At 32.6% G+C, this 21,815-nt stretch overlaps 1 protein-coding gene across 1 annotated transcript; it reads left to right on the forward strand.

Annotated features, from left to right (window-relative positions):
• The first annotated feature begins 3,730 nt into the window (after window positions 1-3,730).
• On the forward strand, window positions 3,731-7,155 carry LOC131806092 (uncharacterized). The gene is made up of 9 exons (XM_059130002.1): window positions 3,731-4,058; window positions 4,512-4,652; window positions 5,051-5,250; window positions 5,317-5,438; window positions 5,501-5,697; window positions 5,757-5,971; window positions 6,038-6,188; window positions 6,246-6,349; window positions 6,420-7,155. Exons 1-9 carry the CDS (start codon window positions 3,956-3,958, stop codon window positions 6,555-6,557), a joined length of 1,371 nt encoding a protein of 456 aa, XP_058985985.1. The 5' UTR covers window positions 3,731-3,955; the 3' UTR covers window positions 6,558-7,155.
• The last annotated feature ends 14,660 nt before the right edge of the window (window positions 7,156-21,815 follow it).

Here is a 21,815-nt window from a genome sequence, read left to right on the forward strand (position 1 = left end):
TTTCGGTGAGTATTGTACCTAAAATCGTCAAAATACCGAATATCGGGAGGTACCGTTATATGGGGGCTATATGAAAGCGTGGACCTACATGACCCATTTACGAACTTAACCTGCCTACTGGAAAAATAAAATGTGTGCAACATTTTAGCCTTCTATCTCAATTCGTTCGAAAGATAGCGTGATTACAACAGACAGACGGACAGACAGACATCGCTAAATCGTCTTAGAATTTTACGCTGATCAAGAATATATATACTTTGTTGGGTCTGACATGATTATTTCGAGGAGTTACAAACGGAATGACTAAGTTAGTATACCCTCCATAGTATGATGGAGGGTATAAAAAGCATTTTATTGGTTTGAGGGACTTGAATACAAAATCGGATGAAACATATATATAAATGGGACCTACAGCTAAAATATTAACCATTTGGTGAGCAAATGGCTTATATTAACCATTTGGTGAGCAATATACTTGAAATCGAGAAAATATATATATTTATGCAGATCATCAAATGAATCATGAGTCTATATCTGTCCCCCTTCTACGTTACAAACATGTACAAAGACATAATACCCAGTGTGGTGTAGATTATAAAAATGACAAATAAATAAAAAAAATATGTTACATTTTTACTGGCATATGCAAGGCCTATATAACGTCGGCCATGAAGACCACTTCTGACAACAATTTAACAATAAACTTTCAACATTCAAACTTTCTTTGAATTTCAAATAACAATATGTCTTTTAACGCAAACTCAATTGTTAGATGGCCGATCTGATTTAACCATGTGATTCATTTCGATTTTCCGAATTGTCACAATCATTTAATAAACAACTTCCAATTTTGAGACTTTTATGGACCATTTTCACAAAAATTTCTTTCATAAAAACCTTCCTACCTCAACCATCCTACCTTAATTACAAACAACCGAAAGAAAATGTAAGTCAAAACAGCTATTCTCAATTAATGTGACTTATCAAAGTTTAAAGTTTTTTCACCACTATCATATGGTAATTATAACAATATAGATTAGTACAATATCTAATACAGATTATTATATATAAAATGTAAATAAAACAAGTAAAAAAGCTGTAGGTTCGTCCGGGCCGAACTTTGAATACCCTCCATCATTTGGAACAAATTTGGAAATTTTCAAAAAAAAGAAAAAACAAGTAAGCAAAGGCTACAGTCGAGCGGGGCCGACCGTTGAATACCCTACAACACTATAATAAACGATACAGTTTATATAGGCGAGATACTCGAAAGAATTCCACAAGATATTGTGACAAATTATAAAAGAAAACCATCAGGTTTCGTTCTCTAATTTTCGAATAATAGCAACTTAAAGTAATTTGCTCATTTCCAATTTATTGGTAGATGTTGCCCTTAAATGGTCTTCCTAGATCTGGAACCAATATTTCCCAAAGACCTATAATTTCTTAGAAATGGCAAAAGATTAACATTTATTATTGGTTTTTGACTGAAACGCATCTATATGAGACACAGACATTTGACTATATTCGTTAACGAAATAGTCAGAAGTGCGTCTTTCATGTATTTGTGAATTCTCGAAAAAGTCTCTGGAATGGACATTTTCTTATTTTGTCTACAAAAGTTGGCAAACTATTTCACACATTGAATATTTTTGGATGGCCATCCAAGACTGCTTGGCTTTTGCAATGTCCGGTAACCCCCTTTCAAATGTGCGTGAGGATCGGGCGATAATTACGACCTGCCGACAATTTTGCAGTTTTTTGGTCCATTTCAACCCCTAAATATATGGCGATCATCTCCAAAAAGAGTAGGCTTCTATTCTGACTTATCCCCATGCAAAATTTCGTAAGGATCGCGCCATAAATGCGATCTGTATATGATATTCTGATGTCATAACTACTTAGTTTTGTTAGCTGTAGAAATATTACCAAATGTTTAATATGCCAAAAATATGACAAAATTGAAAAAATATGAGAAAATTTTACAAAATCAATATTTTCATCTTTAGAGAGATATTTTTATGCGATTTTTTTAGACGTTTTTTCTTTCCTGCCAAGAGGCCATTCTGAATTAATGAGAACTGTCGAAATCAGTTCAGCCGTTCTCGACATATAAGAGATCTTTCAAGCATATCTTCATTGATAAACATATATATCGCACATATTTTGCTATATATCCGATTTGTTGGATGTTATCATCAATGTAAAGGTCAGAAGTAACCTTGTCATGGCTTTGTGATTTCGCCGGGATTTAAAATATTCGCGGTTTAATGAAAAATTTTGAATTTTTTCAACACAAAATATATGGTCTATTTTACCCGCTAAATATTATCCGATGACCACCCAAATTGGTAGGCTTCTTCCCCGTCCTAAACTCTAGCTACATGCGAAATTCCGCTTCGATTGGTCGATAATTGCGACCTGTATAGCTACTGCAAAATCCGACATTTTTTCAGTATTTGGTCCATTTCAACCCCTAAACATCTGGCCCAACCCCGACCTCCATTCCAAATTTCGTGAAGATCGGGCCATAATTGCGACCTGTAGAGTGATTACAAATTAACATGGACAGACGGACAGACGGACGGACGGACATACATAGCTAGATCGACTCAGCTCGGCGAGCTAGGATGATCCATATATACTTTCCTATGTGGGAAACCAATATTTCGTGGTGTTACATAGTTTTTGGCCCAATCAAACTTATAATACCCCCAACACATAGTGTTGTAGGGTATAAAAATAAATAAAATCCGTTAAAAATTCTGTTAAAATCTTAAAAATACCGAATGTAGCCGTTATATTAGGCTCTATTCGACGACGTGGACCTGTATAGGCCAATTTTGTCATAGGCCATTACAATATCTAAATGCGAAGCTTCAAAAAAAAAAAATGGGGAATAATGCTGAAAAGCTAAAATCATCAAAATACTAAATATCGGGAGGTACCTACACGCAGAGAAAAAATATTTTTCACTATGGTTGCAGAAACCATAACTATTGTTGCCACAACTTTTATATGTTTGTAGCAAACATGTGAATTGCATATTTGAAAATACTATGTTCCCTGTATCCAAAATTTAAATCGAATTTTTGTAATATGATAAAAATAATTTACAATACCAATGGTCTTCACAATCATGTTGCTAATAAATTTACAATACATTTTGTAGAATTTTAAAATAATGTTGTAAATTGTATGCGCTTGAGAGCTGAGCGTGTCAAAACATGTTAGTTTGATTGGAGAGTTCGAAGAAGTACTACGTGCGTAAATTTAAGAGTGATATAAAAGTGAACATTTAAAAGTTTTACTTAATACAATAAATATTAAAGAGTCATAAAATAATGACACATGCTATCTATAAATACAATAAAAATAAAGTGAGTTTATTTCGCGTTCGCTTACAACTATTTTGAATGTGACTTTTTCTGAAAAAGAAAAGTAAAAGTTCTATTTAATGGCAAAAAATAATTAAAAGTACATATATGTAACTAAGTCACTGTAATACAATTAGCTTCAAGGAAAAGTACAACATTGAAAATGTATAAAACACGTGTTTTCAGAAAATTCAAAACATGTGCACTTTTTAATATATATTTGTTTAGTTCGAAAATACATATTTTCAATTTTAACAATATATATTTTCAATTTTAACAATACATATTTTCAAATTTAACAATACATATTTTCAAACTTAACAATACATATTTTCAAATTTAACAATATATATTTTCAAACTAAGAATATATATTGTCCAATTTTAAAATATGTATTTTAAAAAATTACAATATCTTGTTTTGGATTGAAAATATGTATTGTTAAAGTTTACAATATTTTGTGTTGAGTGTTGTGATCCCGTTATATTTCGGAGCATTTGCATTAGCTTCTGCATTCACTGCCTCTCGCTAGTTTTTGTTTGGCATTCAGAGAAGACGGATCACAAAAAAAGAAAAAAATGAATTCACGTAAATTGTTGAAAACAACATTCCAAAACAAAAAAGAAATAGTTTCAGTGGTTTTTGATGGAATTAATGACTACGATTTGTTTATAAATAAAGGTAAAAGATGTATAAAAAGTGTTAATATTGTGAAAGTTCTAATTAATCATGCAGTGACTAATAAAAAATTTTAAGTGAAAAACTCTATAAACAATTTAAAGAATTATGTTAATTATTTGTTTTATACATCTCATATAAAAGTGCAATACTCAAAAAAAAAGAACAGAAAAATGTTCAGTCGTACGCTTTAACACATTTCATGTTTTTGTTTGTTTGTTTTGTGTGAATCATCTCATCATGAAAAGGTTGGGTGGTTGAACACACAAAACAAACAAAGCATAGAGAGAAGTAAAGAGATTATCGTTTTGGGGAAAATGTTTTTAGTGCAAAATTGAACGTGAATATTGGGAACATTGAAGGTTCATGGACATTGATGTGATTTTTAAAATTGACATATTATTTTATTATTAAATAATTTTTAATAAAATATTTAACCATCTTTATTTATTATAGTAAAGGAAACCTATAATATTCCATCAACTGAAGAAGTTCAAATTTTTAACAAGAAATTTTTAATAAAACTAAACATATTCACCGATTTGGTGGAACAGTATCTATCGTCAACGGATTTTATATTGGACGTAAATTTAATAAGTGAGTATCCACAAATTAAATATATTTAAAGTTGTGGTCACGTAATTAGAACATGAACTGTGGTAAACATTTTTTGAAGTGTTTAAAAAAAAATAATAATTCTGAGCTCTTAGATATACTAATTTTTTTTTCATCTGTAAACTATTTTCAAAAAAAGCAGTAAAGTAAATATTTCCACGTTATTTTATAAAAACTTTTATTTATTAAAAATTGCATAAAATAATTTTCTATTTTCACACTAAACCTCTTAAGTGCAGTATATCTAAGTGTTCAGAATTATATTATTTTTAAAAAATACTTCAAAGAATGTTCACCACAGTTCATGTTCTAATTAGGTGACCACCACTGTATATGTATGTAAATATAATGTGTAATTTCTAAAATAATTTTCGTTGTAGATGATAATTCTTCTTATTCCACCTCAGACTCGAATGATGAATTGGAATCACAGGCTTCCAGTTCACAAAATATAATATTTGGAAGTACACAGCCTCAGGTTATTAGAACTTTAACATGTATAACCGATGATATTTTTAACCAAAGCCAGGGGAATATTTTTATTGACAAAAATGCTTATCCTTCTGTTCCATCAACGGAGGTATGTAAAAATGTTTCTTAATTTAAAATCTTTTCAGTCATTATTAACCCCTTTTTATTCCCGAAGGAAATAAAAGAATATCCTGAAATTAAGCAATTATTGCAATGTAATAGTCTGCAAAATAAGGATAGAACAATTATAGCAAAGAGTATAGTGTCAAATATCCTGAGCCAAAATGTGAATAGACGGTATGTAAATCCTAAACACTTAACAATTTGTTTATATTCAGAGATTCTTTTTCAATTTGCAGTTTATATAAAGATGATTTGTTACAACTTTCCCGATCAATAATAGAAGTATTTCCATCGGAAGTTAGAGAAACTTATTACGTACCCTTTACAAAAGGTCATTTGGCAAAGGGTAAATTGTTTGACGCATACAATAATAAGAGAACACAATTAAGTGCAGCAGGACTGATAAATAGACGTGAAAACGTGAAAAAGAAATGTGAGTATGCTTAAATATAAGAATATTTATATGTTTTGAAAAACAATACGTTCTTTTAGCAAATCATACGCAATTGTCGGAAGATCACGAAACTGGCATATCAGCAGATGAATTGAAAATTCTTGAAACAACGAATGTACATTGGAACAAAACAAGAGAACTTTGGATTAAATCTCATTCCTATCGACAAAACGAATTACAAAACAACGAGTTAAGTACTATTGACTATATACAAAAATACAACATTCATCTTAATGAGAACTTTCATGAATTGGTAAGTCTTTGAATTATTAATATTATGTAAATTTCGATTAATATTGTTCATATACTTCTCGCCTAGCTTCAAATCGATTTCAAAATACTGTACCCAAATTCCAAAAGCATTTACCAATGGAAACAATTCTATGGAAAACTAATATTGAAAGCCGAACAATCAAAAGAGAATAGCGTTTTACAAATTTTAGCGAATATCGACAGAACTGAGGACGAAGGTATGTATGAATATAAGAATATGCTATACATAATCATCCACATTTTTTTTACAATAGATTGCAAAATTGCTCTTTCGTTGATGATTATTCCATTTATTCTACCACACTACAGGAAGAACAGCAAGTTAGAATCGCTGGAATCATTCATTTATTACTGCAAGGTCGGTTCATATATATACTTTTATTCCACAATACCTCATATATTAATAAAAAAATGTATCATCCTAACAGAATATTCAAGTGGCAGATGACGAAACAAGAAACCGAATAAAACGACTAAAAAGGATACTCAACCCAAAATTTATTTTGTTGGCGATACGACAAAACCAATTTCCATTGCATACGTGGATATATGTGGAAATCGTTTGAAATTTGAAAATCCTTTAAAAGCTGTTGAAGCCAGCTTTTACTCTTTTATGAGTATGAATATTAAATACCCAACTGCATGCCTACACGTATGGACATTTATACAATATATTATTTATGAAATTAACACTCCATGGGATACGACAATACCTGCTGTAAGTACCTTAATCAATGAACTTCGTATGGAAAATCTGGAATAGATTTGTTTTTTTAGTTTCGAAGAGAATTATTTTATGTTCGTCCAAAAAAAATGAATTATTTTATTATTATTTCATTATATAAGACTTTTATATATAAATTTATATCTACAAATGGATTATATTAAATGTTTTTGTTCATCTCATTTATTTATTTCAATTAATGAATTAATTCGACATATGAGAAGGCATCATAAACATATAACGTCAATATCTTGTTGTTTTCCTAATTGCAATCGCAGATACGATCGGTTTGATTCGTATAAGTTTCATTTGCAAAGACATTTTCCTAAAAATGTCTTTAATAACTCTTTGGATAGTTCATCAGAATACTCAAACATAAATAGTGAACCTTTAGGAAGAATTTTCCCCTTAGATACAAATATTGACGATAATAGTTCGCGATCTCAGATAGAATTAGTTACAAATATGAAAAGTGATCTATTGAAACAAATTGTGAAAGCTTATTGTAATGAAAGTATTCCTCGAAATAAGTGTTTAGAAATTATAAGAAATGTTGCAAATGGTTTCTTAAAGTACCTGAAAATTCTAAGAAATAAATTAGTAGATAATGTAGTGGAACCTGAAATAATAGCGTTTCTTGAAGATATTATTAATAGTTGTATTATTAAATCAGAATATAAATTACTGAACGAATTTAAGAAAACAGGCTACTTTGTTGAAGCCAAATACCTTTTGCTACATCGTGAGCCTCAAGAGGTTTTAACTACAGGAGGACAAATTACTTTAAAAAATATTGACTACTCCATCGCAATATTATCATTGCAGTCTTTTTTCTTTATACTTTTTAATAAAACTAAATTTTTGACTGAAGTTGTATCTTACATAAGTTGTTTAAAACTACGTGATCCGAATGTTATATATAATTTTGTTCAAAGTAAGCTTTGGCGTGAGAAACTAAATTGTAATTGTATATATACGAAGGCGTGAACCTGCACAGACAATTTTTATCATAGGCTGTAGTACCCTTTACGAACTTCAAATATCAAATTTGAAACAGTTCCGGTAAATAATATCGCTTAAATCACCAAAATACCTAGAATAGGGAGGTACTATTGTATGGAGGCTATACAACAACGTGGGCCTACATGGCCCATTTTTAATACTAAAAGACCTGCAGACATAATATACATTTATTTAAAACTAGCTGGCCCGGTCCGCGTTGCCGGTCCGTAGTTTTTGTCTATTATTGTCTATTATTTGTCCAAGCATAATTATTCACAGATATGACTGATATAAGTGTTCACGTACAGGTCGATTAAAAGTGTTTTAAAATGCCTGTACCCATTTTTAATGCCGTGGGCTTCAATATTTAAAACGTGGGCTTCAACTGTGTGGATGTGCTTTACAAATCTATTAAAAAGTATATATCAATTTTATCGCCATGTAAGGGATCAAATTAATTTTTAATATGGTAAAAATCGTAGCAAAATCTTCCAGTCAAATGAGCAGTAATTTGGAATTTACTGTAGTTTTTGTATACTATATAATTGAGGGCTGAATGATTTAAGAATAGCCAAAAATAATTACTTTTTTAAACCCATTAGCACTTAGATTTTCACCCGCCTAATACACATTATTAGCCAAATTCTTTGAAATATGGTAAAATTAGGAGGTACCTTCTTTATATGGGCACTACTCCGAAACATCGACCTTATAATCCAACGCCTTATAATCCAAGATGACAAATAGAGGCCAAATCAAAAATATAGCAGAACAATATAGCTTGTCATAGCATTTCGCGTGATTTAATAAGTAAAAATAGTTTTATCCACCTCATAATTGAGGGCAGAATGGTAAGATGGGAATTAATTTTATTTGCCATTTAAATTGTAAGTTGGAGACCCCTTAAAGTCCATATTTTCATCATAGTATAATTCAATGATGATTCAACAAATATTCGGTCCCGTGCTACTTTCTTATATTTCTAATTTGTTCATGTTTCCACAATTTATTTCATATATATGTACATCCCAAATCTACGTTCCTAATATTGGTTGGGGGTTACAAATTCAATAGAATACAAAATTTTCTTTTCTAACCACCCATTAGATGTGAAAGTTGACTTGGGGATACTCTAATGTGGAGACTTTACTTAAATAAATTCCTATGTGGCAATTATCTGTATGATGGCTCCCTTCCCCAGGGTGGCATAAATAATTTTTTTAGCCAAATCAATTGATGAATGTTGTCAAGACCAATATGGGTTCTACTCCCTTAGAAAGAAAAATGCCAAAATAAGGGCCAACAAATTAAAAAAGTGGCCAAGACCCCAAAAATAGCTTAAATCAAAGATGGTTATATAAATATGAAATCGGGTTGTTCCCTTATCCGTGAGTTATGATCGATATAAAGACCTGCAAAAGCGATTTAAGGTATTTTGAATGTTTGGGAAGAATTTCTGGAAGGATATAAAACCTTTTCTTACTAAAAGTCCCAGCTGAACCATGATGTAGGCCCTGGAGTAGGGTAGATGTCAGTTAACATCCTATTTCACACTTATTTCATTTTTTTTTTTGATTAAATTGTATATGGTGAAATATTATTCTTTATTTTGTTCACAAAAAATCCACTGAATTCAATATGATAATACAAATTGAAAAAAAATTGACAAAAAAAAGAATAACAAATTGAAAAAATCTTTAACTTGTTCGCTGATTTTTTACAGCAATGCAATGAGATCTAGAAAGTAATTATCTTTTAACTTTGGTGTGACCGCGTTAAATTATTTCGATATCATCTATTCCGTTTCGCCACCACATAATTCGGTACTACACTTCCATGTAACGCGCGATCAATTTCAGTTCTCAAGAAATCGAGTCAATTAAATAAATTGGTATTAATATTCGAATTCAAAAATAAAATATAAAAACACTACAAATGTACATTAGAAAAAAGTAAGTTAAAATGAGAAAAAATCATGCAAAATAAAACATTACTATTGTACATTTGAAAAGTCAAAATGAAAATTTTAATATATCACATTTTTACGCGATTTTTTTGCATATTATCCTTTTCTGAGAGGAGACAATTCCGAATTTGTGTGAATCGTTAAAATCAGTCCAGCCGTTCTTAAGTTATAAGCGTAGTAACTAACACAACTTACATTTATATATATAGATTTTGTCAAGCTACTTAATTTCGTTCGGAAGCTAGTGTGATTTCCACAGACGGACGGACATCGCTAAATCGACATAGAATTTCATTCTGATGAAGAATATATATACTTTATGGGCTCTAAAATGTATATTTCGAGGTATGGTAAACGGAATGACAAACTTAATATACCCTACATCATAACAGAAAAATGAAAACATCAATATTTTCAATATTAGCCGAGTGGAGAATGTTTCGAATGTAGTAATCGATGAGTGTCCTTACAACTATTGATTATAAACGCTGTCTAATCCTTTATGCCTACTGACAATTTACATTATTTTAGGGGGCAGCAATGTTTCCGGGACATCAAGGTGTTTCTAAAGTCATTATAAAATTACTACACAGATGTATAGTACATAATCTCTGGACATCTTCGGAAAAATCTACGAAGAGTGGAAAAAGACCACTGATTGTAATACGGATGTAGAGTGTCACCCATATTTTACGAACGAAGAAGATTGCTGAAATAACAGCAATAATCTAGATAATATATTAATACTTTGTCGTCTCCATTGCAAATATTTACGAAAACAACGTCTTAGCTGTTATCGAACTAAATTTTAATTAAAAATATGTTTGATGAATTCTAACGGCAATATTCTATGATTCTATTAAGATTATAAGATTAATATTCAAGATTAAATTGTCTTTCTTTTAAGAAAAACCAAAAATAAAAACCAGTAAAGAAAGTCTTAAAGTCGGCGGTGCCGCCCTTATGATACCCTACACCACTTTGCTAATTTAGTAGAGCTCCGCATAACAATTAAAAGTTTTTATGGGAGAATTCCATCATACACGCTATGATTATAATTATAATTTAAAGTTCAAAGGACTAAATATGCCGAAGCATTTGTATCTTTTAAATTCGGACTTGTATTGCCCATTTGGTGCACAATTAAGTTGAAATCGGATGGGACCTATATCGAAATCGGAACAGATCTCGATAAAATTTGCCAAAGATATTTCTAAGCTGTATTTGATATATTTCCCTGAATATCGTTGTTACGGAGTGCATATTACGGCTGTGGGTAACAAATATAACAAATCGGATGAACAGTATAGTACAGTACACAGTACAGTATGTAGCTATAGCTATATCTGAACCGATCTTCACCAAATTTGACATACAGCCTTCTAGACTCAATTCAGTAGTAGGTGCCAAATTCCACCCCATTTGGGCAAATATTAGACGTTTAGTGCACAAAAAAACGTAAATCGGACGAAGTTATATATGGGAGCTATATCCAAATCTGAACCGATCTCGATAAAATTTAGCGTATGTTTTTGTGAGCTGTATTTGATATATTTCCCTAAATATTGTTGTTACAAAGTGTATATTACGGCTGTGGGTAACAAATATAACAAATTGGATGAACAGTATATATGGGAGCTATAGCTATATCTGAACCGATCTTCACCAAATTTGACTACTAGCTTCTAGACTCAATTCGGTCGTAGGTGCCAAATTCCATCCCATTTGGGCAAATATTATACGTTTGGTGCACAATCAAAGGTAAATCGGACGAAGTTATATACGGGAGCTATATCCAAATCTGAACCGATCTCGATAAAATTTTGCAAATGTATATCTGAGCAGTATTTGATATATTTGCCCAAATATTGTTGTTACAGAGTGCATATTACGTCTGCGGGGGACTAAAATAACATATCGGATGAACGATATATATGGGAGCTATAGCTACATCTGAACCGATTTCGATCAAATTTGGCATACTTATTTTCAGGCCTAATTTGGTTTTATTTGCAAAATTCGGACGAAGATATATATGGGAGCTATATCTAAACTTTTACCGATTATCTCCAATTTTAATAGGGTTCGTCCTTGGGCCAAACAAATGATTTGTGCAAAATTTCATCTGGATAGGGCAATAAATGCGAACTGTACTTCGTTTAAAAATATAAATGGACAGACGGACGGACGGACACGCATAAATCGACTCAGAATGTGTTTCTATGCAGATTATCAAAAGGAACTATGGGTCTATCTCGTTTCCTTTTTCCTGTTACAAACAAATGCACAAAGACATAATACCCTGACCACCTTGTGGTGTAGGGTATAAAAACAAAGTACATAAACCCATACCCGATTCAACAATTATTTAAAATGGTATTAAGTGCAAACGATGTGAGCCTGTAAACAAGAAAAGCTAAAAGAAATGGAGCTGCATCGCAGTTTGCCAGACCAGCGTCTTGGGTTGTAGGGATACCTCTTATGCGAACACATAAGAAAATACGTAAAAACGTAAATAGCGTACTTTAAACGGATGTACTGGCTATGCAACTAAAGAAAATAACAATAAACTGCTACTTCCACTAACACCAAAGAAAGGAAGTAAGCCAAAGTTTTATTTCTCATTTTCAGCAGAGTCATTTCTGTGTCGGCTTTATGCACTAAAGTTTCTTTAAAAAATAACTTTTTCTCTGATAGCCATTTTAAAAATGAATATAAATCCTAACCACAGTCTATGCCATGGGAATTCGGAAAAAATGACTAAAACTGCTTAACATTATTGTTAAACAATTGTTGGTGGCAAAATAGGCGAGAACAATGATGAATAAAAAATGTTCAAACGGGAAATTAAAGATTTAAACAATTTACCCAGAAAGTGTTAAGTTTAGCACAAAAGTGAAGAAATGGAGAGAAGGGTACAAAATTTGAATATTGGTGTGTTTAAAATTACGCAAAATAAATTTTGAAATTAAAAAAAAATATTTTTTTGGTTTGAAATATCGCTGCGCAGTATTCGTATCAGCTAACCTGGACCTTGATCTGAGTGGATATTTCGAGATGACGATTTTAGCCACACTTATTCAGAGTTTATAATAGTTTCTACCTCATGTGGCATAATACTGTCTATATACACTGGTGACCAAAACTACAGCAACTGAAATGACAAGGAGAATAAATGCCCTGTAACTTTTTTAAAAATTATGAAAATGAGAATGTTTTTCTTGTTTTAATTAGGTACTTTATTCACTTTTTAAACAACTAAAACAAAACAAACAAACACTAATAAACAAATGTTGTTTTTATAAAAACAACAATAAAGGGATAAAGCCTGACCATTTTGCAACAACAAAACAAAAAACCAAAATTCATTTTTATATAAAAAATAATGTATGGTAAAGTCAAATAACCCGATTTTGGCTTGGACAAAACAAAAGCAACTCTGTTGTACATTCATATGATCGCTGCAATTTCAATTGTTTTTACTGTTATATTTATCGCTTTTTGCTTCCTTCGGCAATTTCGCTTGTCATAAATCCTTTTTGAGAAGTTTTTTACAACAGCATGTGTTTTTCGTTTTTTAAGTACTGCCCAAAAAAGTTTAAAAATGGCTAGAAGCAAAAACAGTACATGAATAAAACAGCCAATTATCAGTGACTATAAAAACAACATATCACAGAAAATGATTTCCGCGAAATATTTCATAAATATTTCTGTGATTTCATCAATATTTTTGTATACTAAGTCGGTTTTATGAAACTGGATCAGTAGTAACAGTCTATAACGGATGAAGGCCGTGAAAAACTTCAGCCCATACTGGTTAACAAATTGTGAGAGAGAAAAAAACAACCATTTAAGAGTTCAACTGAATTGGTGAGAGAGCAATCATTGGATATAAGCTCGAGATCAGTTCGTAGGCTAGTAGTGGTAGCTGGTCTGCATGCCCGTAAGTCATCAAAAAAGCCATTTATGTCTGAAAAAAAATCAGAATGGCTTTCGGAGACGATAATATTAAGTGGAATCCAGCTCAATGGAAAAACATTATTTCTGGGATGAGGCTACGTTTAATATTTAAAGCTCAGACTTGAAAAATTTTTCGGTGAGAAGACCAAAAAATGAAAGACTCAAGCCGCAGTGTTGCAAAAGTACAGTGAAGCATGAGGGAGGGTCAAAAATGGCGTGGCGGTGTGTTTCTTTCTATGGACTTGGGCCTATCCATGCAATAAAGAAAATTATGGATCGGTTTGTTTACAAAGATGTGTTGGACATCACGTTGTTCCCTCACGCTGAGTAAAATAGTCGGCTCATTTTTGTGTTTCAGCATGACAATGATCTCAAACTTGCATCAAAACTTGTCAAATTTTGGTTGCGGGAGCTAAAAATCGATGTTTTGTCATGGCCGGCACAATCACCTGACCTAAATTCCATAGAAAACCTTTGGAGTATCGTAGACAGGAAGATCAAGCGAGATTCGGAAACAAATAAGCACAACATTTCCCAAAGAATTCGGGGTGCCTGGGAAAGCATACCCAAGGATCACATTGAGCGTGTTATAGATTCAATGCCTCGTAGGTGTGCAGCTGCTATCAGGGGAACCTTTATATGAGGGCTATTCCTATAGCCCTCATATAAAGGTTCCCCTGATATTCGATATTTTGATGATTTTAGCAACACTTCCTAATGGAACAGTTTAAAATTCGGTATTTACAATACGAAATATGATGTACCTCATGTACTTGTCAAAACTTGGTATTTGGGCGACATTAGCCACATTTTCTAACGAAATTACAAAAAATTAATCATATGAATCCCGTAATGGTTTCTTCTGTGTATGTAGAACAATTTATATATACGTCAACGCTTTTCTATAGCTCCTATCCCCCCGATATTCGTTATTTTGCTGATTGTAGTCACCTTTTTTACAGAATTGTTTGAAATTTGAATTAGATGGAACAAACCAGAAGTGAATATTGTAATGATAAAAATTCCACATATAAATCTGCGTCTTCGAATAGGGCCCAACATAACGGTAACTCCTTATATTCGGTATTTTTATGATCTTAGCAGTCATTTTCAACGGAATTTTTTGAAAATTTGCAAATTCCGTCCAACTGGTGGGGAGTGTTCAACATGAGTCCTTCTTTCCTAAATACGCAAAGTCCACATCCTTAAGGCAACAAATCAAAGCAATATTAAAATTTTAGAATCGGAAAATTTTCTGACAATTCTCCCGTTTTTAAATTGCACACACGTATAACACTATGTGTTGAGGGCATTACTTATAAACTCTAGTCGAAAAGTAAAGAACGAACCTGTATATTTCGAGTGATTTTTGTAACACCTCGTTATATACTTGTTAGACCCCACAAAGTATATGTATTGTTGATCAGCATACAATTCTATGTCGACTTAGCGATGTCCGTCCGTCTATTCATCTGTCCGCATATCAGTCTATGGATATCACTCTAGCTTCCGAACGAAATTAAGTAGGTTGATACAATTTTACTCAAATGTTTATTATGTGTGCAGGACTTTTGCTATTGAAAATGGGCTTTGGAGTTCCACGTTTTGGTATAATGGTACCTCTCTATTATCTGTATTTTGGTGGTATTTGAATTTCGTAATGGATACTACAGCCTATGACAGAAAAGTGTCTGTGCATGTCCACGTCTTCTTAAAGACCCATATAACGGTACCTCCCCGTAGTCAGTATTTTGACTATTTTAGCGACTTTATTTACCTAAATGGTTTCAAATTTTGCATTTGAAGTTCGTAAAGGATACTACAGCCTATGACAGAAAATTGTCTGTGCATGTCCACGTTTTTGTATAGCCCCAATATAATGGTACCTCCCGATATTCGTTATTTTGATGATTTTAGCTACATTATTCACAGAATTTTTTATTCAAGTTTCGCATTTGAATATTGTACTGGCTTATGACAAAAGTTGCCTATGCAGATCCACGTCATAAATGCCCTAGAAGAATAACATTCTGAATCGATTTATGCATGTCCGTCCGTCTGTCCATGTATTTTTGTAAACAAAGTACAGTTCGCATTTATTGCCCTATCCAGATGAAATTTTGCACAAATCACTTGTTTGGCCAAAGGTTGAACCCTATTGAAATTGGAGATAATCGGTCAAACTTTAGATATGGCTCCCATATATATCTTCGTCCGATTTGCTTTTTATTGTGCACCAAACATGTAATATCAGCCCGAATAGTATGAAATTTTGCACATACAACCAAATTAGGCCTGAATGCCAAATTTTATCGAAATCGGTTCAGATTTGGATATAGCTCCCATATAAAACTTCGACCGATTTACGTTTTATTGTGCACCAAACGTCTATTTGCCCAAATGGGATGGAACTTGACACTTACGATCGAATTGAGTCAAGAAGCTAGTAGTCAAATTTGGTGAAGATCGGTTCAGATATAGCTATAGCTCCCATATATACTGTTCATCCAATTTGTTATATTTGTTACCCACAGCCGTAATATACACTTTGTAACAACAATATTTAGGGAAATATATCAAATACAGCTCACAAAAACATACGCTAAATTTTATCGAGATCGGTTCAGATTTGGATATAGCTCCCATATATAACTTCGTCCAATTTACCTTTGATTGTGCACCAAACGTCTAGTATTTGTTGAAATTTGGCACTTACGACCGAATTGAGTCTAGAAGCTAGTATGTCAAATTTGGTGAAGATCGGTTCAGACATAGCTATAGCTCCCATCAGATATAGCTATAGCTCCCTTATATATTGTTCATCCGATTTGTTGTATTTTTTACCCACAGCCGTAATATGCACTCCGTAACAACGATATTCAGGAAAATATATCAAATACAGCTCAGAAATATCTTTGCCAAATTTTATTGAAATCGGTTCCGACTTGGATATAGCTCCCATATATATTTTTATCCGATTTCAAATTAATTGTGCACCAAATGGGCAATACAAGTCCGAATTTAAAAGATACAAATTTTTCGACATATACAGGGTTGTCCATATTCGACGGACCCATCTGGCAACCCCATAACTTTTGACAGAGATGTCACATCGCTTAATGACATACCGCGTTTGAAGCGTCAGTCCAAGCAGATTTTTACCATGAACAAATACACGTTACGCGAGTGCTCTGAAATAGTTGAAATTTACATTCAACAGAAGAAGTCAATTGTGAAAACTCAACGTACTTTTAAAACATTAAAAAAATGGGAGAAGTGCGACTTCTAAGAACACCATTAAGCGTTTATACGAAAAATTTTCGACTGGTAAGGCTCTTTCTAATCCGAAGAGGCCATATAAAAGTCGATCAAGGCGATCGGCTGAGAATATCGCTGCCATATGAACCAGTGTTGAGAGGTCCCCAAGAACATAGCTCGGTCCACTTTACAACGGATTATTCGCATTGATTTGCATTTGTTCCCATACAAAATTCAATTGAGGCAAAGAATGTTGCCTGTGGACAAGCCTCGTCGATTGGAATGGGCCCAAAGAGTCATGGGTCCGTCGAATATGGGCAACCCTGTATAGTCCTTAATAATTATAATAAAATAACATCTATATACAATAGGAAGTATAGAAATTATGTCCATTTATCAATAAGGTTTTTAAAGTGCAAAAAAATATGCAAAACTTCAACTCAATTTTCAAAACAATTTAATGTCAATCTAAAACTCATCTGCCAAGTTAAATGTATATATTTGTGGAATGACCCACTACCAAAGCAAAATAAGCAAAAAACTAATAACATGAAAATTCTCATCTTTTGTTAGTCTTTGAATAAAGTCGATTATTTTAGGCTTTGTTATTGGGTTAAACAGATTTGGCTTAAAAAAAAAAAACAAGACAATTTGAAGTACTTACAATTTGACATAATGCAGTAAATTCAAATCTGCGGCAACACAATGGCCACAATAAAAGAAATTGCTAAGAAAAGAGAAATGTTTAGTCAACATAACTGTAAAATTGTTGCCAAGAAATTTCATACCTGGCCATTTGTTGTTTGCATTTACCTTAGCTTTATCTCCTCTCAAAATTGAAATTAATTTCTTTATACAGCTGTTTCACCTAGCTTCTTTCCAACAAAGACATTTTTCATATTCCTTAAAAAAGAAATTCGCAAATTTGGGATATTCTGCCTTCACGAATTTTCAAGGAAAAGATTCCATGAATTTCTATACAATGGCATGAAATATAAGTGGATGTAAGATGAAAAAACTCAACAATTTTCCCACGCTTGGAAAACACGTTTCCTCTGCAGAAGTCATGCACATCCTTAAATCCATTCTTCCTTTGTTGGTTTGTTTAGTGAAATGGCTGGGTGGGAAAAAATACATACACAAAAATTTTACTGGCATTGGAACAGTATATTATTTTAAGTTTTAATGGTGGCTGTCTGTTTAAGATGCCGACAACTTGTATTTGTGGTTTCTGTTTTGCAATATTACCCTGCCATGCCTAAGCCACACAAACAATCATCGCACTTCTACAAACTTGTGGATTGCTATGGTGCTTGGAAAACTTTTTTTTAGTAAATTTTTGTGATTTTCCAAAATATAATATTGCTTTGGAAAATTTATTTTTTTGTTTCTAATAAGAAAAGCGGCTATAGAAATAGTTTTAAAAGAAATAATCTAAAGAGTTCTAATGCACAAAACTATTTTTATATAAATTTTGAGAAGCAGACCGTAAAATGTAACCAAAGTTACAAAGTAACGAATATAGCTCTCATACAATCTTCCTTCTTTAATTAACTATGATAGTTTCAACTATATTCTTAGGTAGTTGAACATATCAAATACAAAATTCTCTCTCCTTTTGACTTAACATTTCGCATTCTCTATGCGTTACCAAACCCCAGCTTAATTAGCTCAGGCCATGCACTTGAGGCAATGTCAAATTAAATTAAAGCAGAGTCGTTATATTTTAATGATGTTTTCTCTTTCAGTGCTACTTTAATTATATAATAAAACAATTCCATTTAAATATTCTCATTTTAATTTTGCACTTCGAAAAACACCTCAGGAGAAGAGAAGTTCAAAGAGAAGTTCTTTACCCTCGACTCTCTGTTTGTTTATTTAATTAAGTTTTATTAACATGTGCTGTAATTGTGGAAATAAACGATGGCTATATGGGATTAAAACCTAAGCTAGTTACAATTAAAGAAAAATGAAACTCATTGAAATAGTTGACAATTTGAATACTAAACGTTAAAAGGAAATTGCAAAAAATGGTTTGGAAGAAGAGAAAGCGGTTTGGTGAATATGGAGCCTCAATAAGCACGAATTATTAATTGATCCATCGAGTCGCATAGTCACTCTTCTATTTGATGTGATTACTGATATCTAAACGGTTGATGATATTTAGCATAATTATTTTAACAAAGGTAGATAAAAATAAGTAAGCAAAGGCTACAGTCGAGCGGGGCCGACCGTTGAATACCCTACAACACTATAATAAACGATACAGTTTATATAGGCCAGATACTTGAAAGTATTCCGCAAGATATTGTGACAAATAATAAAAGAAAACCATCAGGTTTCGTTCTCTAATTTTCGAATAATAGCAACTTTAACTAATTTGCTCATTTCCAATTTATTGGTAGATGTTGCACTTAAATGGTCTTCCTAGATCTGGAACCAATATTTCCCAAAGACCTATAATCTCTCAGAAGTGGCAAAAGATTAACATTTATTATTGTATCTATATGAGATACAGACATTTGACTACATTCTTCAACGAAATCAGCGTTAAAAAATAGTCAGAAGTGCGTCTTTCCTGTATTTGTGAATTCTCCAAAAAGTCACTGGAATGGACATTTTCGTATTTTGTGTACAAAAGTTGGCAAACTATTTAACACATTGAATATTTTTGGATGGCCATCCAAAACTGCTTGGCTTTTGCAATGTACGGTAAGCCCCATTCAAATGTGCGTGAGGATCGGGCGATAATTACGACCTGCTGACAATTTTGCAGTTTTTTGGTCCATTTCAACCCCTATGGCGATCATCTCCAAAAAGAGTAGGCTTCTATTCAGACCCTCATCCCCATGCAAAATTTCGTAAGGATCGGGCCATAAATGCGATCTGTATATGATATCCTGATATCCTAACTACTTAGTTTTGTTAGCTGTAGAAATATTACCAAATGTTTAAATCAAAATGAAAATATGCCAAAAATATGACAAAATGGAAAAAATATGAGAAAATATTACAAAATCAATATTTTCATCTTTAGAGAGATATTTGTATGCGTTTTTTAGACGTTTTTTCTTTCCTAACAAGAGGCTATTCTGAATTAATGAGAACTGTCGAAATCAGTTAAGCCGTTCTCGACATATATGAGATTTTTCAAGCATATCTTCTTTGATAGACATATATATCGATTGTATTTGCTATATATTCGATTTGTTGGATCTTAACATCAATGTAAAGATCAGAAGTAACCTTGTCATGGCTTTGTGATTTCGCCGGGATTTAAAATATTCGCGGTTTAATGAAAAAAGATATGGCCTATTTTACCCGCTAAATATTATCCAATGACCACCCAAATTGGTAGGCTTCTTCCCCGCCCTAAACTCTAGCTACATGCGAAATTCCGCGTCGATTGGTCTATAATTGCGACCTGTATAGCGACTGCAAAATCCGACATTTTTTCAGTATTTGGTCCATTTCAACCCCTAAACATTTGGCGATCATCTCCAAGAGAAATAGGGTTCTATTCTGACCCTAGCCCCACCTCCATTCTAAATTTCGTGAAGATCGGGCCATAATTGCGACCTGTAGAGTGATTACAAATTAACATGGACAGACGTACATACATAGCTAGATCAACTCAGCTCGGCGAGATAGGAAGATCCATATATACTTTCCTATGTGGGAAATCAATATTTCGTGGTGTTACATAATTTTTGGCCCAATCAAACTTATAATACCCCCAACACATTGTGTTGTAGGGTATAATTATGTATAATTAAATATGTTTATTCATACCAACTTACAGTCACGTTAGTTGTAAATTTTTTTTTTCGAAAATCAAAAATATCTAAAATCAACTTACTAATATATAGCTTTGTTCTGATATTTTGTGAATGAAATGAACCATGAATAGAATATTATTTTTTATTTTGCAGTCGTTCTACAAGTCATAATTATAAACCCATAAAAGCGCTTTAAATTTCTCACATCCCAATATTTTAATCTACACAAGGGAAGATTGTATATAGCGGACAACTCCTTCAAGTACCTTCCCCACAACGGGTCTGAATTTTGAATGACCATGAAACTCATAAAACACGAAAAATTTCGGCGATACCATTCAAACTCTCCTCCAGACTCTAACACCTCGAAACATACATTCTAGACCCCACAAAGTATATATATTCTTGATCAGCATAACATTATCTGTCGATTAAGCGATGTCCGTCAGTCTGTCCGCCTGTGGAAATCACTCTAATTTCTGAACGAAATGAAGTAGGTTGATAAAATTTTATTCCAATGCAGGACTTTTGGTTTCGGAAATGGGCTATGTAGGTCCACGTTTTGGTACAGCCCCAATATAATGGGACCTCCCTGTTTTCGGTATTTTTGTGATTTAAGCTACATTATTTACCGGAAATGTTTCAAACTTGGTATTTGAAGTTAGTAATAGATACTACAGCCTAGACAGAAACTTGTCCGTGCAGGTCCACACCTTTACCGACATTATTCTCCGGAATTGTTTCAGCATATGACAGAAAATTGTGTGTGCAGGTCCATGTTTTGGTATAGCCTCCTGTAATATTACCTCACTATATTCGGTATTTTCCTGATTTTTCAAGTTTGAATTTTAATATTGTAATGGCTTATGAAAAAAGTTACCTATGCAGGTCTACGTCGTCGTATACATACGGCTACAATCGTTACTTTTAAGATTTTAACAGAAGTTTTAACAGATTTAATTTTTTTTGAAAATTGCCAAATTCGTTCTAAATGGTGAGAAGGTATTCAAAGTTCGAGCGAATTTACAGTTTTTTTACTTGTAATAATGTTCAACACTCTATGTTGGGTGTATTATAGGTTCGATTTGGCCAAAAATATTGTAATACCTCGAAATAAGCATACGCTTAGCTCGAA

This window comes from Musca domestica, unplaced genomic scaffold (assembly GCF_030504385.1).
Source record: "Musca domestica strain aabys unplaced genomic scaffold, Musca_domestica.polishedcontigs.V.1.1 7, whole genome shotgun sequence".
Lineage (NCBI taxonomy): Eukaryota > Metazoa > Arthropoda > Insecta > Diptera > Muscidae > Musca > Musca domestica.

Coding starts and splice junctions, on each gene's coding strand:
- LOC131806092 (XM_059130002.1), top strand. CDS start 3,956: ATGAATTCACGTAAATTGTTGAAAACAACATTCCAAAACAAAAAAGAA. Junction 5,251..5,316: donor CTTCTGTTCCATCAACGGAG/GTATGTAAAAAT, acceptor TTATTCCCGAAG/GAAATAAAAGAATATCCTGA. Junction 5,972..6,037: donor ATGAGAACTTTCATGAATTG/GTAAGTCTTTGA, acceptor CTTCTCGCCTAG/CTTCAAATCGATTTCAAAAT.